The following is a 17,684-nucleotide window of genomic DNA, read 5'->3' as shown; positions in this document are numbered from 1 at the left end:
AGTTCAGTCAAACACACTACCAATAAAAACTATACAGTTTGTTTTGTATGTTATATTAACATCAAATTAACCTATAATGTATCAGCATCATATGTACAAATACTCAACTATTAAGAAAATCAACTTTTTACTACCTTTCTGAAACTGTGTGCATAGAATCGAAGATCTAGAGAAAAAGTTTTCATTTGTACTGATATACTGTATCATTATATATAATAAGGGGTTTACTAGATAACATTGTAAATACGTTGGAAATCGATATGGTCTTACCGGTCTGTACAGTGTTACCAACAGTAAACTGACAAAAGTCATGTAACATAGGGTTTTACTGTATATAGTGCTACCAATATTTTAGATATTCTGTAACCTGACAGAATTCATGTATGACATGGTTTTACTGTATAATGTTACCAATACTTTGGATATTAGTAACCAGGCTGACAGAAATCATGCATATTAGGGTTTTACGTACAATGATACCAATACTTTGAATATTCATGGAGATCAGTAACCACCAGTTAATTTTTTACTATACAGGGCTACCAATTGAATAGTTTGGAAATTCAGTAACCTGACAGAATTTTATCTTGTTTATGCATATGTGTTCCATCAGAAAATCTAATACTGTTGATGCAGTTATGATTGATGAACACCTGTTTTTATGATTGTACTTTTTAATTAAAATATAAATCAGTATTCCACAAAATATAAAAAGGATAAACAGCTGTCAGCAATTGGCACTGATCATTATGACCTAGATTAGAATTTTATATTTTGATCCTGTTTATTAAGTTATATTGACTAATATCTTTGAAATTAAGGGATGAAGTATTGTCCTATAAATGTTTCTCAGTTATAGATTTTACACCTGGCAGTATATAATAAAAATATTCAATTACATATTGACCTTAGAAAAATAAGAAAGAAAAAATCTTTTACAACTATAGTTAATTGATATCTAATCCTATGCAGTTGTTATAACGGGTATAATTTAAAATTGAAATTATTATTCAGTGTCTTGTCACTTCCCAGGGAAATAGGGGGAAGATATATGGTTTTCTGGACTTCTTCTGTTGAATAGTAAGACAACTCATGGTGAGGGGCATCAGTAAGAATGTGTTGGTTCTGAGCATGCATGAAATATTTGCAACTGACATCTAGCAATCAATCATGTTGGTTGTAAAATAGCATGACCAATTGGAATAGGGATGGTAAATGCCCACTGTTTCTCGTTTTTTATATAGATTTATCATTAGTCTGTTGGTTTTCCCGTTTGAATGGTTTTACACTAGTAATTTTTGGGGTCCTTTATACATTTTGTAGCTTGCTGTTCAGAGTAAACCTAGGCTCTGTGTTGAAGACTGTACCTTGGCCTATAATGGTTTACTTTTATAAATTGTGACTTGGACGGAGAGTTGTCTCATTGGCACTCATACCACATTTTCCTATATTTATGAACAAGCAACAAGGCTAACTATGGAATATAGAAAGAGTTGCAGGAATTGATGGTCTCTTCTTTGTACTGTATCATGGATAAACAGTTCAATTCTGAACTTACAGCCCAAACACTTCCTTATCATTGTGTCTTAATGTCACCTTGACCTTGTCCTGAACATGACCTTCTGTACTAGTCATATTATAAGATGAATCAATGTGGCTGCTGCTGTAAAGCTTAAGTTCTATCATCACATAGGAATGATTCTGTCATTTTCTGAATGTTTTGTCTTAATTCAATTATAGAAATTATCAGTTTGAACACACAGGGGGTTGGTGATTTATGATTTCCTCAAGGGGAGGTAAATCAGATAATATTGTTAACCACCTGGGGAAGAGGGATTCCTTGGCAATTTTCATACACTTCAATTAATAAGTTATTGCCTGTTTTACTAAACAGCAATTGTTATGTCATTCCATTGTTTGTACATACCAATAATTTTTGGCACAAGTTTTCTGAGGTCTTATTTTGATATGGGGTTTAATGATGAACCATATCTCAATCCATTCTGAATATTTGTCTCCATTTACTTTTGCAATAGAATTCCAGTAAAAAAATTGTACTTACAACTAAGTTCTGTATCATCAGAAGGAAATATATTAAAATCCTGAAATATTTGCACATATTTCTTCTTATTTCTTTTTCAACTTAAAATTCTTTCATTTGTCTTTCCAAGTGGTCTGTACATGTGATAGTCTCCTTTTCTAAAAACTGATACTCTCAAATTTTCATGTGAATTGAATTTTTTATTCGTAATCATGAATTTAAAATATAAAAATATTGAGATTTGCAAGGAGATAACTATCCCCAAATGGATTTGGATACTTTTTTTGTGAGTGAATCAGAAAGGAGGAAAAATAAATTTTTGACGCATTATGGTACAATCTCTGCAATTTGTGTTGCATAGAATCAAGTCAATTATTTCTTGTTTATCCTTGCAAGGTTTGTCAATAATTGGTGATTCACTAAGAATTCTAATCCTAATTGTTAGCTATTTATAAATTGTTTATTCTGAGTGACATTGCCAAAAGATGGTTAGAGGGAAATTGTTTACAAATTAGTTTTCATCATCCACTAAACTGTGATGGGACAAAGCAATGAGACTCAACTTATGGTCTTCAAATTAAAAACCAGGGGGAGGGTTGGGGTGTCAGAAATACAGGTTATATGACCAGAGCTTATTAACTCTTATGTTAACAGTGTTATTAATTTGATATAGAACAGAGTGACCATGAACCACTTTTAGAGAAGAGTTGCTTAAACTCTTAATTCTTTCACATGATCCTCTTCTCCTTTGAATTTTAAAGAAAAAAATCCTCTATTGTTATGAATACACAAAAAACTTATTTTGATGTCTATTTAAAGTGTCTGTCAATACGGACATCTATGAATCAGTAGGGAATTAATCTTTAAAGAGATTCTGTGAGATACCAAAGAATTTACAATTTATCAAAGACAAACAAAAATTGTTTTTTGTATTCTTGTTTAAAGATTATTTCACAAATTAATGAAGATGGACAGCTCATTTTAGATAACCTAAATATTTTGATTGGAATGTGATAGGAAAATTGACTGTCAGGACTAGATAATTTCTTGCTTGTTTGAATGTTTGAAGGAGCTCAGAAATTTAACCACTGGTAATTTCTTTTGTCTGATAAAGGTTATGCATTTTAATCGTTGCTAAGCAACATAATATATGATACATTTTCAAAATAACACCATTTTCAGACTGTACTAAGTATAGGGTTACAGTACCATAATTAAAATTAAATTTGAAGGTGGGGCCAAAAATGGCCCTTACTACCCCTTGTCCTTTGAAGGAACATATTTGACAAATAAAATTAATATCCAGCATTATACTTATTATAGTGTATATGCAAGGGCATCAGACAGAGTGATCTAAAATTCAGTGGACATGTTAAACTGGACATGTATATCTGTCAGATGATAGATCTCGCGAATTGTGATGATGTAACTATTGAAATTAAAATTGTTGTTCTGAAAAATGATAATTTTAACTATGGATAAATGATATAATCAGGGTAGGTTCCTTGTTTGGTTGACAGGGGGAGGGGACATACACCCTCTAGGTCACCCTGAATCTGACTTTGGTTATCCTGCCCTCCACTGTTTATATAACACATATCCTGGCCTTGATTGAAAAAATATGAAATGTATGAAATTAAGTCCAATGTTAAAAGTGCAGTGAAAACTAAGACTTGAGGATAAATGTTTCTCAGCTTTCCTAACATTTTGTACTGTTAATTAGATTTTACTGCCATATAAATTGATATGAAATGTTTGCCTGAAGTCCATTTTGGGAACTGATCGTTAAAACATTGATTATGTAGTTATAAAAAAGAATATGATGTTTGTTTTTAAGGTAATGATGGTGAAAAGTCTGATATTAGCTATTAAACTTGATTGACATGAGAAAAATTACCCATATTTCCACTATTTTATTTGATATTGAAAGTCAAATGTAGTGATTGGGTAATATTATATAATAAGTATGGAGGTTATATATTAATTAGGAATTGTTTCATCGACTGCCATTTCCCATAATTACTTTTGATTGATTGACAGATTGTCTCAGAATCCCATGTTAATGTTGTAGACTGACAAAATATTGGCCTTGTAATTGTAATGTTTCATGATTCATACAGATGGACTGAATATATATATGTACATGTATTTAAATGCATGTTAAATATGCTGAATGCACATGTATAAGTACCAGTTAAATTTTGACTCATTTTGGGAGAGAAAAATTATTTAAAATGTCAACACTTTTCTGTGTAGATGTTAAATTTCAACAAACATTTATGTAAATGAAGTGAAACGTACGACATCTGTGACAAGTGAAGGTGCATTATGCAGTTGCACATGTAAACAGATGAGTCACATCAGGTATAAAACTGAGTGTCATCTGTTACCACTTGTATATATATATATATATAGTATACAAGTACTTTTCAAATTCCATTAATAAGACATCAATACATGGTTGGTGGTAGGTCAGTTATTTGATTTACATGTCTGTTGTATGTAAATTAGATAAGAAGTAAGACTTTCTTGAAATCTGGACCATAAAATGACAGTTTTTCTTACAATTTGGTTTAAAAGTTTAGAATGATTCACAAGTTAAACTTTGACTAAATATACAAACTTGATGTTAACTTGCAAGTGTATTTTACCCCAGATAATGAATTTTGAAAGTTACATGCAAAAAGACTTTCAAAACTAGAATACTTGAAAATAGTATTTTGTTGTTTGGAAGAAGCTGATAATGATAATCCTTTATCTGATCATAATTACATTACATGTATGTTCACAAGAATCCCTAATCTTGATTGGCAGACAATAATAGCAATAAATTCTAATAATAGAATTTATTTCCCAATAAAATGCAAAATTCTTGTCAGCTGAGAATATATAAGCTACCAATGACAATGTCACAGCATGGAAGTATTATATTGACAGGAATTCCAACAAGCGGACTTCAAACGTTTATAGTGCGATGCAGCAAAATCGTTAAGTATCTGTTAATTAACTCGTCATGTCTTATGAATGCATGGGTTCCAATCAAATTTTTGGAACCTCGTGAATGATCGTAATTACGGAACATACCGAAATAACCGGATGTGTACTTAATTGTCAAGGGAATGACATTTACCGACCATGTGAATGACAAATATGTCAGTTTTTACGGGTTTTGCTGCTTTAAAACAAATAAAAAGAAAAGAAACGAAATCCCCGCAACTGTTTTCACCAAATAATAAAAAAAAAAAAAAATAAATAAAGAGTAAAATACTCACAAGCCATAAACATTTCAGTTTAAGTTGCAATCAATTTTAAAATAGTAAGATTTTCATTCATGAGAGAGCCGTTGGCTAAACACGCATAACTATTATATACATATATGCGTGTTAGGCTGGAAAATCATAAAATTCTCATGTAAAGTAAACGGGGGGGGGGGGGGGGGGGGGGGGGGGGGGGGGGGGGGGGGGGGGGGGGGGGGGGGGGGTGGACGGGGTTAAAGAGCTTTGATCCGAAAAAAATATCATATATTTTGATTTATTGTTTACTGAAAGTCCAATGGCAAATATTTCATGCAATTAAACAAGAAACAGAAACATAAATTGCTTAGCATACGGTGTAAGATGTTTCAGAACTGTTAAGCTTTTAAACACATAAAATAAATTCTAATTTGGTTTCCATGATAAAAAAAAAATAAACTTCTTTATCATAGGGCCCATCATGGTGATCGTTCTTTAAATGCATCCAGACACATTAAAAGCCATCTGTAAAAAATAAATCTGTCAGACCGGTCAGATTGAGTAATCTGGGACTAGGTTGAATGTTTAAGGTTGTTTACAACTTTGGAATTATCATAAAAGGTGTAACAATTCATCTGCATGTCTCGTAACCTGATATTGCTATGTAGAGGTCATCACATGCGTGTAATTATTAACCTCTTTTAGTCTTTAAAATATATTTGATAAATAAGTTAACAACATTTTACAATAGAGAAAACCATAAATATTTGTGTAACACTCTATAAAAGTTTACAATCTTTAACTTGAAATTTGAGTTATCTGGCACCATCTGGCACACTACAAGCGCATCACATTATTCTGCAAAGTCTCTACTTCAGAATTATGTAATTTTCATAATCCGATATTTCCGGATTTCCAAGTTCCAATTATTAAAACATACTTAACAAAACTAAAAATAAGCTTGCCCTCTTTCCGAATGCAGTTAAATGTATTTAAATGAAAAACAGCAATTTTGTTTTTTACGAGGCATTTATTTTCCCTAATTTCTTGATTGTATAAAATAACCTTAAGAATTTTAGAATATGAGAAAAGAAAAATCATGAACATGAAACCAGGAAGGGCAAACAGCTTATTTTAAATTGGTTATAGGTACTGTAAATTCAGAAATTATTGAGTGCATTTTATTATTGCAATTTTTTAAGAATGTACAAAAATATAATATTAATTATTGGGATTTCAGGAATATCGATCTCCATAATGATATACATGTATGAATCAGATATAAGATTGCAAGTTCTTACTGCGATACTCACCAAGTTGCATTATTGCGCAATAATAAAAACCTCACAATAAATTCTGAATTTACAGTACTTTAGCTTTGTCAAAAAGTAGGTTGTTGTTAACCGAGTTATACCTCTGCCAGTAACTTTGATTATACCAGGGCAGAAGAAGCCATGGAGAATTAGACTTAAAAGACAGAATGCTAAGATGTAATTGGCTTCATCAGTAGTTGTTTTAATCCAACATATTTATTATGATTAAGTAATGATTTTATTTGCTGTTACTCCCAAGGCTAATATACAGTGCAAATAAATTGTAAATACTGTATAATAATGATATTAGGTGTATGGTCCTATCCTATATTTAAATATGTTGTGACGCACACTGCTTAGATCCTTTGGCTTTCTTTTTTACTACAGAATTCCCATTGTCTTTGAAACAATGCACAGTAATCTTCTTTGCCTTTGAATTTTCTAAATTTAATATATAGGTAAGGGTTGTGCATAAATGTAGATGAAATTTTATTTATTTTTGATTGAAAAAATATTCTACATGTACATGTATGTACAAGTACATGTATTTTGAACCTTGCTCCATGTACTGAAATTTATGGTGACTACAAAAAATGTATACAGGATGCTAAGATTTTACCACTTTTGTACAATAAATCATCTTAACTCAACAATATATGGCATCTATTATTCAGTCTAAGGTGGATTTGTTTATTTTCATGGGTACCTATTTTTGTGGATTGAAGAAAATTTAATGTTCTTGATCATTGATTTTGTGGTTTTGTCAAAGTGTGCCAAAATTTTTAGAATACCTTCTTGAATATTTTAATTTGTGGTTCATCTATTCATTCATGACTCCCACCTGACGTTCTCTTAGATGTTTTAAGTTCCTCATTTTGCTTTTGGATATAACATAAATATCCAGACATCATTACCATACAAATTAGTCTGTTCCTGGGAAATCTTTTAAAAAAGGTATTAGTACCCCCGGTAATTTAATTTTCTGTATTTTCTGAGGATGTGAAGATAAAGATGGCATCACACAGCTTCACCAGGCAGTTTAAATCTGTCCCAGGGAAAAGACATAATACTGATCTTGTTGGAATAGAACTGCTGAATGAATTAGATTATGCATGGATGGGAACTTACAATCAAAGATCCTTACTGGTCAGGACACTATACGATTCTACGCTTGAAAACAAAATTGATAGTGTAAAATTTTTCACTAAAGATTGGCCTGAGACTTCACACTATGACTGTGATAGTTCACTACAAGGATTAACTATAGAAGATTTTTATGAATCTATAAACAGTTTTTTGGAGACATTTGAGCATTCTGAAATAACAGAGGAAAACTGGAAGGAGATAGTCCATTGCATAAAGTTACTAGACCTAAATTGTGCAAAAGAATTGTGGTCATCCCAAAAAAGCTTGAAGACAGACAAAGATGTGAAAGAAGCATTTGGAAAGCTGTCAACAGAACAGAAAGAATATGTGTCTGCATTTGTAACAGCCATGGCAACAGATATGGAAAATGGTCAGGCTAAAATGTGGATACATGAATTGGTTAAAACACTTCTTACTTGCCTTCACAGTGATAATTCAAAGCCAAATGTAAAAGGTTTTGTTCCATGTCTTCATGATACAACCAGCACTTTAGTAGAAACTATTTTTGGTGACTTAGAAAGCATATTTACTCAAATGCAGTATGACGCACCATACATTAGAGTTCCCTCTGGTGGCCCTAGCAACTCTTCATCTTTATTAAGTCTGTCATCATTAAATCTGGAGTCAGCTGAATCAGCACCAGACGGTACAGGGGATAGCACAGATACAAAACACACAACTGTGCCAGATTATTGTGTTGCGCTGCCAGATTTTCCTGGTGTGTTGCCGTTAGTGGTTGAACTGGTACCTGCGTATCAGGAGTTACGTGCCTATGGCCAGATTACTCAAAAAATGTTGTCAAAACTATTCTTTCAAGATATTGTTTTTGGACTTGTTGTTTCACCAAGATCATTTCAACTATTTGTTATTATCAAAGGAGAGGGAAATCTTCATTTTGTTGATACTCACTGTGTATCAATAATCAAACTTAAGAATAAAATTAGAATGCTTGATGTGAAACGGTTGAATACAATGTGTACCTTTATTTATCAAGTTATAAAATGGGCTTGGAAAACAAAATGTCTTTTAACAACTGACTCCAGATGTGAGGGGGAGGGTGATCATGAAAACTCCAGATAGGGAACTGAAATCAACCCCTGGCATCCCTTATTATAGCAGATTTACGCCCATGTGTACTTTTCTGGTGCATGCATTGCAACTTCTTTGGCTGGTAGCTGATTTCTGTTTATTAACCCCTTGTTTTAATTTTTTTCTGTTTTTTGAGCTTTAAGAATTCAGTAGAATTTCAACATTGGACGAGATAAAAATACTGAACAATTATGTGGGTTATTTCGTTAAAATTTAACAATTATTAAAAAAAAGCTTCCTCTCACAAATTGTTTATTTTTGTACATGTTATATAAATCAAATATAACGTTTAATGAATGTTTTGTCGAAAATGAATCTGTATATCTGTCTTTTTATCTTATTCTCTTTTTTAGTAACTATTGATATGCCCTTCAGAAATAAACTGATTTGATTTGATTTGATTATGTACATAGTATGAAACTCTGCACACATTTTTTCTTGTTTCGGAATTTGTGTTGTATTATTATTGATAGAATATTAAAAATATAAGTAATATTAAGCAACTATTTTCTCTATTGATTTGATGGACATTTTTAACTTTGACCAGATTGTGACATGCTGCCTCACTGGTCAAATCAATGACAATCTTCTATATGACCTGACCTGACCATGTGACATGGTACTTAATACATTGTAATCAGTACAAAAGATTTTACATCAAATGAATTCTATTTTCATAGAGAGGACTCTTAAGAGACATGAATAGTAGTAGGAAACTCAAATGGAGTATTACCATTACAGCCGATTGCATTGAGTGTGTATAGGAAAAGGTAATATCTTGGTTAGCTTGCTTGCTAGCTGAACGGTGAAGTCATTATTAGATTAGGTATAGTACCCTCCTTTTGAAGTAGCCTAGTCCAACAGACAGATAGATTGGTTATTTGTCGGACTAGTTTACTCTTGTAGGAGGGTAGCTATAGTTTACTTAACGTAATAAATTAATAATGACTTCACGGTTCAGCTAGCAAGCTTGCTTACCAAAGACACTAATTTTGCCTACACACTCAATGCAATTGGCTGTAATGGTAATCATACCACAGCTCCTTATTTTTGTAAGGAAACCTAATGAGAGAGTTACTTCAGAATAATTACTACAGCTGATTTGGAACAGAATGTATAATAAAAATTAAATTATTTGGATATAGAAAAGAAATATAGAAAACATGAGAAAGACTTGAATAATGCAAACATATTGTGACTTGGTAACAGCAATAAATGCTCTGTGCCATTGCTTTATGTGTTTTTTTGTTGCTGTGCATGAATTAATTTTGTGTCATGAATTGAAGTAAGACTCGTTATCCTTTTTTATAACACATTAATATAACCCTAACACTATTCATTGTATCCCAAATGAAACTAAAGTTGTTTATTATCCAGAACTTTATAATTTAACTTTGATTTACAATTTTCATGTGTATAAATCAAAGTTCAGCAACTTTTTTTTTTAGATTGATATGCAATATTATTCAATTAATTATGTAAAATAAGATAAGGATTATCTGCTGATTTAGGTGTTTTAAAACTTAAATTTTTCCTTTTTATAGGACTGCAAAAATTGAAAATTTTTTGGTGGTATATTGGTATCATGTTGGTGTCGACGTCGTCGTCATCCGAAGACATTTGGTTTTTTGCACTCTAACTTTAGTAAAAGTAAATAGAAATCTATGAAATTTAAACACAATTAAGGGTTTATGACCATAAAAGGAAGGTTGGGATTGATTTTTAGAGTTTTGGTCCCAACGAATTAGGGGCCAAAAGGGTCCAAAATTAAACTTTGTTTGATTTCATCAAAAAATGAATAATTGGGGTTCGTTGATATGCCAAATCTAACCGTTTTTTCAGATTCTTAATTTTTGGTCCTGTTTTCAAATTGGTCTACATTAAGGTCCAAAGGGTCCAAAATTAAACTTAGCTTGATTTTAACAAAAATTGAATTCTTGGGGTTCTTTGATATGCTGAATCTAAACATGTAATTAGATTTTTGATTATGGGCCCAGTTTTCAAGTTGGTCCAAATCAGGGTCCAAAATTATTATATTAAGTATTGTGCAATAGCAAGAAATTTTCATTTGCACAGTATTCCGCAATAGCAAGAAATCTTCAATTGCACAGTATTGTGCAATAGCAAGAAATTTTCAATTGCACAGTATTGCGCAATAGCAAGAAATCTTCAATTGCACAGTATTGTGCAATAGCAAGAAATCTTCAATTGCACAGTATTGCGCAATAGCAAGAAATATCTAATTGCACAATATTGCGCAATAGCAAGAAATTTTCAATTGCACAGTTTTGCGCAATAGCAAGAAATATTCAATTGCACAGTATTGTCCCGTTTTCAAATTGGTCTACATTAAGGTTCAAAGGGTCAAAAATTAAACTTTGTTTGATTTCAACAAAAATTGAATATATGGGGGGTTCTTCACTATGCTGAATCTAACCATGTATTTAGATTTTTAATATTTGGGCCCGGTTATCAAATTGGGGTCTAAAGGTCTAAAATTGAACATTATTTGATTTCATCAAAAATTGAATTCTTGGGGTTCTATGATATGCTGAATCTAACCATGTATTTAGATTTTGGATATTGGACCATAATAGGTAAATGTCCAATTTAAAATTTTTAAGTTTTTAAGTTTAAGTTCTTAGACCACATTCATTCTGTGTCAGAAACCTATGTTGTGTCAACTATTTAATCACAATCCAAATTCAGAGCTGTATATCAAGCTTAAATGTTGTGTCCATACTTGCCCCAACTGTTCAGGGTTCGACCTCTGCGGTCGTATAAAGCTGCGCCCTGTTGAGCATCTGGTTTCAGTTGGGTGAAATATATGTATCCTGTCAGAATTTTTGTTTGCCCCAGTTTTGATTTTGAATTTTAATCATAGGTTTTTGTCGTCAAGGTATTAGAAGAGTATAATTATCAGTGTATCAAATCTTCTTTTTTTTTTTAAAAAAGTTATGTCACTTTAAAATAGAAATTTTATGGAAACAAAATTTTTTTTGTAGGATATATTAGCTAATTTAAAAATAAAAATCATTGAGTTATTGTCTTCGACAGATGAAATATGCATTGGCATGCACAGGGGAAATTGAAACACTGCTCTTATTTTAAGATGATCAAGTGTTGTCCTTTCTTTTGGTCTATTAAACATAGAAAGAGCTTAAGGAATTAATAGAAAATCATAAAATAAAAGAATAAATAAATTAAACGGTTTTGTTTTATATTGTTGATTTATGATTTTCTCCCCAAATTTTGTCTATTTTGCTAATGATGACTGCTTGTTTTAGAGTTTAATGCAAACCCTTACTGGAATGTGTATGCCTAGCTGGTTTACAGGCAGTAAACAGGTTTGTTTTGATGTTGTTTTGTATACTTGTTGTATACTGGCTTACAGACTTGTTTACAGGCAGTAAACAGGTTTGTTTTCATGTTGATTTGTATACTTGTTGTATACTGGCTTATAGACTTGTTTACAGGCTTATAGACTTGTTTACAGGCAGTAAACAGGTTTGTTTTGATGTTGTTTTGTAACAATACTTGTATGCTGGCTTATAGACTTGTTTATAGGCAGTAAACACATTTGTTTTGATGTTGTTTTGTATACTTGTATGCTGGCTTATACATATATAGACTTGTTTACAGGCAGTAAACAGGTTTGTCTAAATGTGGTTTTTTTTGTACTAGTTGTATGCCTACAACCTTGCTGGCTTACATATTTGTTTATATGCAGTAAACCGGTTTGTCCTAATGTTGTCTTATTGTTGTTGATCAGTTTGTTTATACCTACATCTAGCTAGATTACAGACATTAAACATAATTGTCTTTATGTTGTCTTGTTTTATTTGTATGTTGTTTATGAATTAAGCATACTAAACCAATACAATGTATTTAAAAGCAAGTTACACTCACTACAGGTATAAATTATAAAAACAGACAGTCAAACAGGTGTTTCTTTTACTCAGCACCAAAATGGTTATTTTTATTTATTAACTAGTTAAAGGGATGCCTATGATGAAAGTTTCTTCAGATCTATAGACTTAAACATGCTATTTCTTATGTTTGAAACTCTTCAGTAGACATGTATCATCAACATAAATTGTTAAAGTTTGTGATTAGTTTCCAGAGGAGACACATAAGATTAAAAAAGAAATCTGGCGGTAAAATATCTATAATACTAAAATTACGAGGTCCAATTTATCAGCCGTCATCACGTAAATCAAAGAATTCAACTTTATATCTAACTAATATAGTACAATGCTGTTGATTAAAAATTACACCACTCCAGACCCCTTTGTTTCCCATATAATTAATATCGCCAATAATTAAGAAGTTCCGGGTCGAATCCGATACCGATACCAATAGTATATTCACCTGTTACCTATTACCTTATCTGCACGTTCCGCATCTGACAGGCGCACCACCAAACGCTGTATTTAGGATTTTGCTATATACACGGGTCGTAATCACAGGGTTGACACTACTAAATTCATTCATTGTCACATTGTTCCCGATTGTAGTATTTTAATCAGTATGACTTTCTAAGATGACAATACGAATAATATAATTCTGGACTTAAAATAAGGCGTATAGGTACAGCATGTACAGTTTTCAATTTGTTAGCCGGAATGACGTAAAACAGCGAATCAAAGAATTCAACTTTAATTATAACTCATTAAGGACAATGCTGTTGATTAAAACATACTCCTTTTCAGGGACTTTTGTTTTCCAAATAAAATTAATAATACCAATAATTGATAAGTTCCAGGTCGACGGGTTCAAATAGAAAGATGTTGAAAGCAGAGAAAACTGTGCATCTTATAATCGGCATGACTTTATCAGATGACAATACCAATACTAAAATAAGGCTTACGCATAGTTATATTCTTTAATTCAGCCACAGACCCGCGATATCACGGGTGTGTTCTAGTAGGATATTAAAAAAAAAGGCACTTCAATAACAAAAATGAAACAAAACAGGGAAATGTCTGGGTCCCCTTCCATATGCCCTTATTAATATGAAGAAGATAAGGTTAACAGAATTTTCTCAATGCTGGCTTTATGTACAAAATTTATGATTTTTACCAAAAAATATTTCTGTAAAGCTCAGGATTTTTTTAGAGATCATTTACGAAATACGAAATATGTAAGAACACATGAGAAAGCATTGCATTCTTTTCTTAACATAACACTGGCGAATACTGTATTCCAAGACATTGAACAATATTTTTTACTTATAATTATATAATAATTACTGAGTCTAGTGTTTTCTGAATTGGTACCTTACATATGTTTATATATTGTACTATACAAAGAGATACAAGAATCATCTTGTATATTTTTATTGTAACAAAATTCTGTGAGTAATTTGTTATGAGGTGAAAGATGTTGATCTATAACATTTATGGTGATTGAGTGGGTTAGACATGAAATTCTAGAGGTATTTAATCAACAGTAAAAAAAAAGATTGATATGATTGTGTTTGATCCAGGCGTTCATGTTTGTTGTTATTATAGAACTTCTATAAGAATTCTTAGATATAAATAGTATTTTACTATCTGGTTTGAAAACAACAGATACCATTTAGACTTGGAAGACATTGTCTTTTATTAGTTGAAATTTGGCTTTTAACTAGCTTTCAGTAAAGAAATGAAAATAACACTTTATGAATTTCATGCATTCGAACAGCTTTTCTGGTTTATGTTTCTAAAGTATTCTATGCTGCATTTGTCATTTTGTTAGTTGTATTTGTGGTTTTTTTTACCTCTTTTCAGAATTTAATCACATTTTGTTATACCCTACAGATTTTGAAAGGGGTTAGGGGGATATAGAGACCCCATTGTCCTTCAGTTTGTCCGTCAATGTGCCTTGTTCCTTGTACGTGCAACCAACTCCTTGTAAATGGGTGAATGGAGAGTATGTGTTTTAAGGAAAATAAACTGTCCAACACATGTTAAAAAGAGGAAATTGTCCTCAATATTGAAATATTTTGTGATAAGCATTGCTTCTCAGGGCTTAGACACATTATTATGAAACTTTACTCATTTAGCTATCTGTGGATTCATTATTATTCGTTTGATACCTATTTTCGTGGGTACAGGTAAACCACGAATTCAAATGTTCAACGAATAACATATTTTCAATAGGCTTTGTATACAGAGATTGGCAAAACCATGAAATCAAATATAGACGAATATGCAAGTTTTCAGCAATCAACGAAAATAAATAAATTCACAGTATCCAAGAATGTGATTACAGGTTATCTTCAAGGGAGCTAGTCAAATTAACAGCATTGTATAATGCTACCTGAGGATGTGCATACAGGAATATTTAGTGGTCTTGGTAATAAGTAATAGTTATCCCACGAGGACGCGGTTTGTCAGTGTCAGATAACCCCGATGGCCTGAGGCCAGAGGGTGATCTAACACTTTCTTCTACTTCTACTATATAATGACCGCCTTCAACACGTTGAAGTTTACGTCACTTGTACTGCGCATTGCTTTAATTTGTGAAGATATATATACAGTGAAATATAACAAATTTGACACTGACACACCAAGTCTGAGTGGGATAACTATTTTACATTCCAGCTGTTTTAGATTAGACGAAAAACCATTAACAATTCATAAAATCTAGTTTAGACCGCCACACAACCATTATAATATACTTTATATATTACTGTACAATGTATACCCTTTATGACCCCCGAACACGATGAGTAGATATAAAACAATGTCAACTCGCCCCACTGGCCAATTGGCCTACACTAGATCGCCACTTTATAAAAGAATTGACCCACTCTTGTTCACTTTTGAAAAAGTGTAAAATCGAATTAAACAATCAATCTGACAACTTACTGATTAAAGATAAGGGTTTAAACCCCACTGAATAAAGGTCTGTCAACTCGCCCCATTTATAAAAATAGTTTGCTTCCTTTAAGTATGTTAAATTACTAATTGTTGGTATCTAGTTGTCCTGGTGAAGTGGTATGTGTAGTTGGCTGATATGCTAAAGGTCTTGAGTTCGAATCCCAGCATAGACACTGGATTTTTTCTATGTAAATTTTGATAGATAGTCTTTTCCGTATAATTAGTTATAAGTTTTTAAGTGGATTTGACATTCCCGCCAAAATGTTACAGAACATGCAAAACAAAGAAACTCAAACTGGGGTGATCTGGTAGGGGAGATCCGGCTCAGATTTTTCAATGCTATTCTTTGGAAAAGTTTGCTTATTTTCTAAAATACAAGTTCAAATAATTGTTGATTTCACTGTTGAAGGTTAAACATGCTGCTGAGTGCAATTAAGTATTGCAGGTATATGTTACATGAAACGATTTTTACTTTTGAATGTTTATTTTTGCAAGCTGAGACTACTATAAAGTTATAGTAGTCTCAGTTGCAAGCAATAGCACTCGGTAACTTTGGTGATTATGTAACCAAACTCTGTACTGGTACCTTAAAATTACATAATACAGAACCATCATCTTTTCCTCTGTTATTATTTGTTTTAGACTATAGGGGCTCAGTAAAACAAAACTTCTATCAGTTCCTATTGATTTCTGTCTAAGAAAATAACACTTTTTCAGAAAATTATTGCTGATTTTTGACGTTTTATATAATTGGCTGTAGAAATTATTGATAGCGATAATTACTCCTTTGGAAAATATACAAAGAGATAAGGCAGTACTCAAATCTATAGATAAGCATCACGTCTAGTAGTTTTCATCCGCAATCAGTGTAATTTTTCCTCAAGCACAGTAATTTTCTTCATCAAGATTATTGTTGTTTACCAATATAAACAACAAGTTAGGTTCTCTTCAGAAGTCAAACTTTAGAATAAGCTATGTCTCACTTATCTCCTAATAAGACTTATCACTTAATTTGTAGTTGCCATGAGGAAGGACATGTGCCAAATACTCAGAGCATAATCTGCTTCTCTTCTGAAGCATGAGATGACCTAGATTTTTGGGCGAGTTAATGTTGTTAAGTATTTCTGTTTGGGATTTAGTGTTTTATAGACTGTTTATCTTAAAGTTGTTTTGTCATTTTTTCCTTGGTGCTATTATTTTTATCGTCCCTTTGCTATTAGTATCGTTTCCCTATTTTTATTCAAGAGAGAGTTTATATTGGTATATATGCTATTTTAATGGTTGTTTGCTATTGGAAATAGGAAAAATCAGATTCTTAGCTTTTCCTAATTGTCAATACGAATTATGTCTTTACATTTAACCAGAGTTTTCCTATTTTTAGGCCCTCTGTTCAATTTGCCCTAAGTTCAAACCTGAAGAAATAATTAACACAGGTTTATATAATACTTAAGAAGCTATTTATCCCAGATGTTTAACACATCTCACAGATAGATTATTTATTCTTTCCAATGTTGTTTGTTTACAGAGCTATTTGTGAAGCATTACCGCTTTATCTGAGATATTTACATTGTTTGTAGTATTTCACATACCTGATGCCTTGGTGACAACCATATCATAATCCAAGATATCTCAATGAATATTTATACCCATTTCACACATCTTTGTCTTAGTTGAGAGGGGTCTCATTGGGGGGTTCTGATCCCAGATCCCGCTTACTGTTTTGTCAGATTCCTGTATCCCGCTTACACTATGTACGTAAGCATTTCTCATTTTTTTGTAATTTCCCTGTGTCCCGCTAGACTTCATTTCCCTTTTTCACAGCACAATAATTTGACTTTCACATGTTATGCTTACAAAAAATCAGCAATCCCACGTCACGCTTAGACCCCAATGAGACCCACTTAAGAAAGATTCAGCACAATCTTTTTCTTTTAACCTCAAGATAACTGGCAAAAGCTGTTAGAAGAATCTTTAGTTACATTTGACTAATTGTTTA

At 32.0% G+C, this 17,684-nt stretch overlaps 1 protein-coding gene across 4 annotated transcripts in view; it reads left to right on the top strand.

Moving 5' to 3' along the window:
• The window catches only part of LOC139521922 (dematin-like), a 64,300-nt gene that overhangs the window by 15,342 nt on the left and 31,274 nt on the right, over nucleotides 1-17,684 (top strand). Inside the window, exon 4 of one of the 4 annotated variants that reach the window (XM_071315678.1) lies at nucleotides 12,110-12,169. The exons of 2 other annotated variants lie outside the window; for them this stretch is intronic. In XM_071315678.1, coding sequence (XP_071171779.1) covers nucleotides 12,110-12,169 — 60 coding nt within the window. Of the gene's footprint in view, nucleotides 1-7,583; nucleotides 10,340-12,109; nucleotides 12,170-17,684 lie in introns of those variants that run through there. One more of the 4 variants, XM_071315675.1, reaches the window with a different exon arrangement.

This window comes from Mytilus edulis, chromosome 4, assembly GCF_963676685.1.
Source record: "Mytilus edulis chromosome 4, xbMytEdul2.2, whole genome shotgun sequence".
NCBI classification, from domain to species: Eukaryota; Metazoa; Mollusca; class Bivalvia; order Mytilida; family Mytilidae; genus Mytilus; species Mytilus edulis.
Note: the sequence above shows the minus strand (reverse complement) of the source record. Positions and strands in the feature narration are given on the sequence as shown.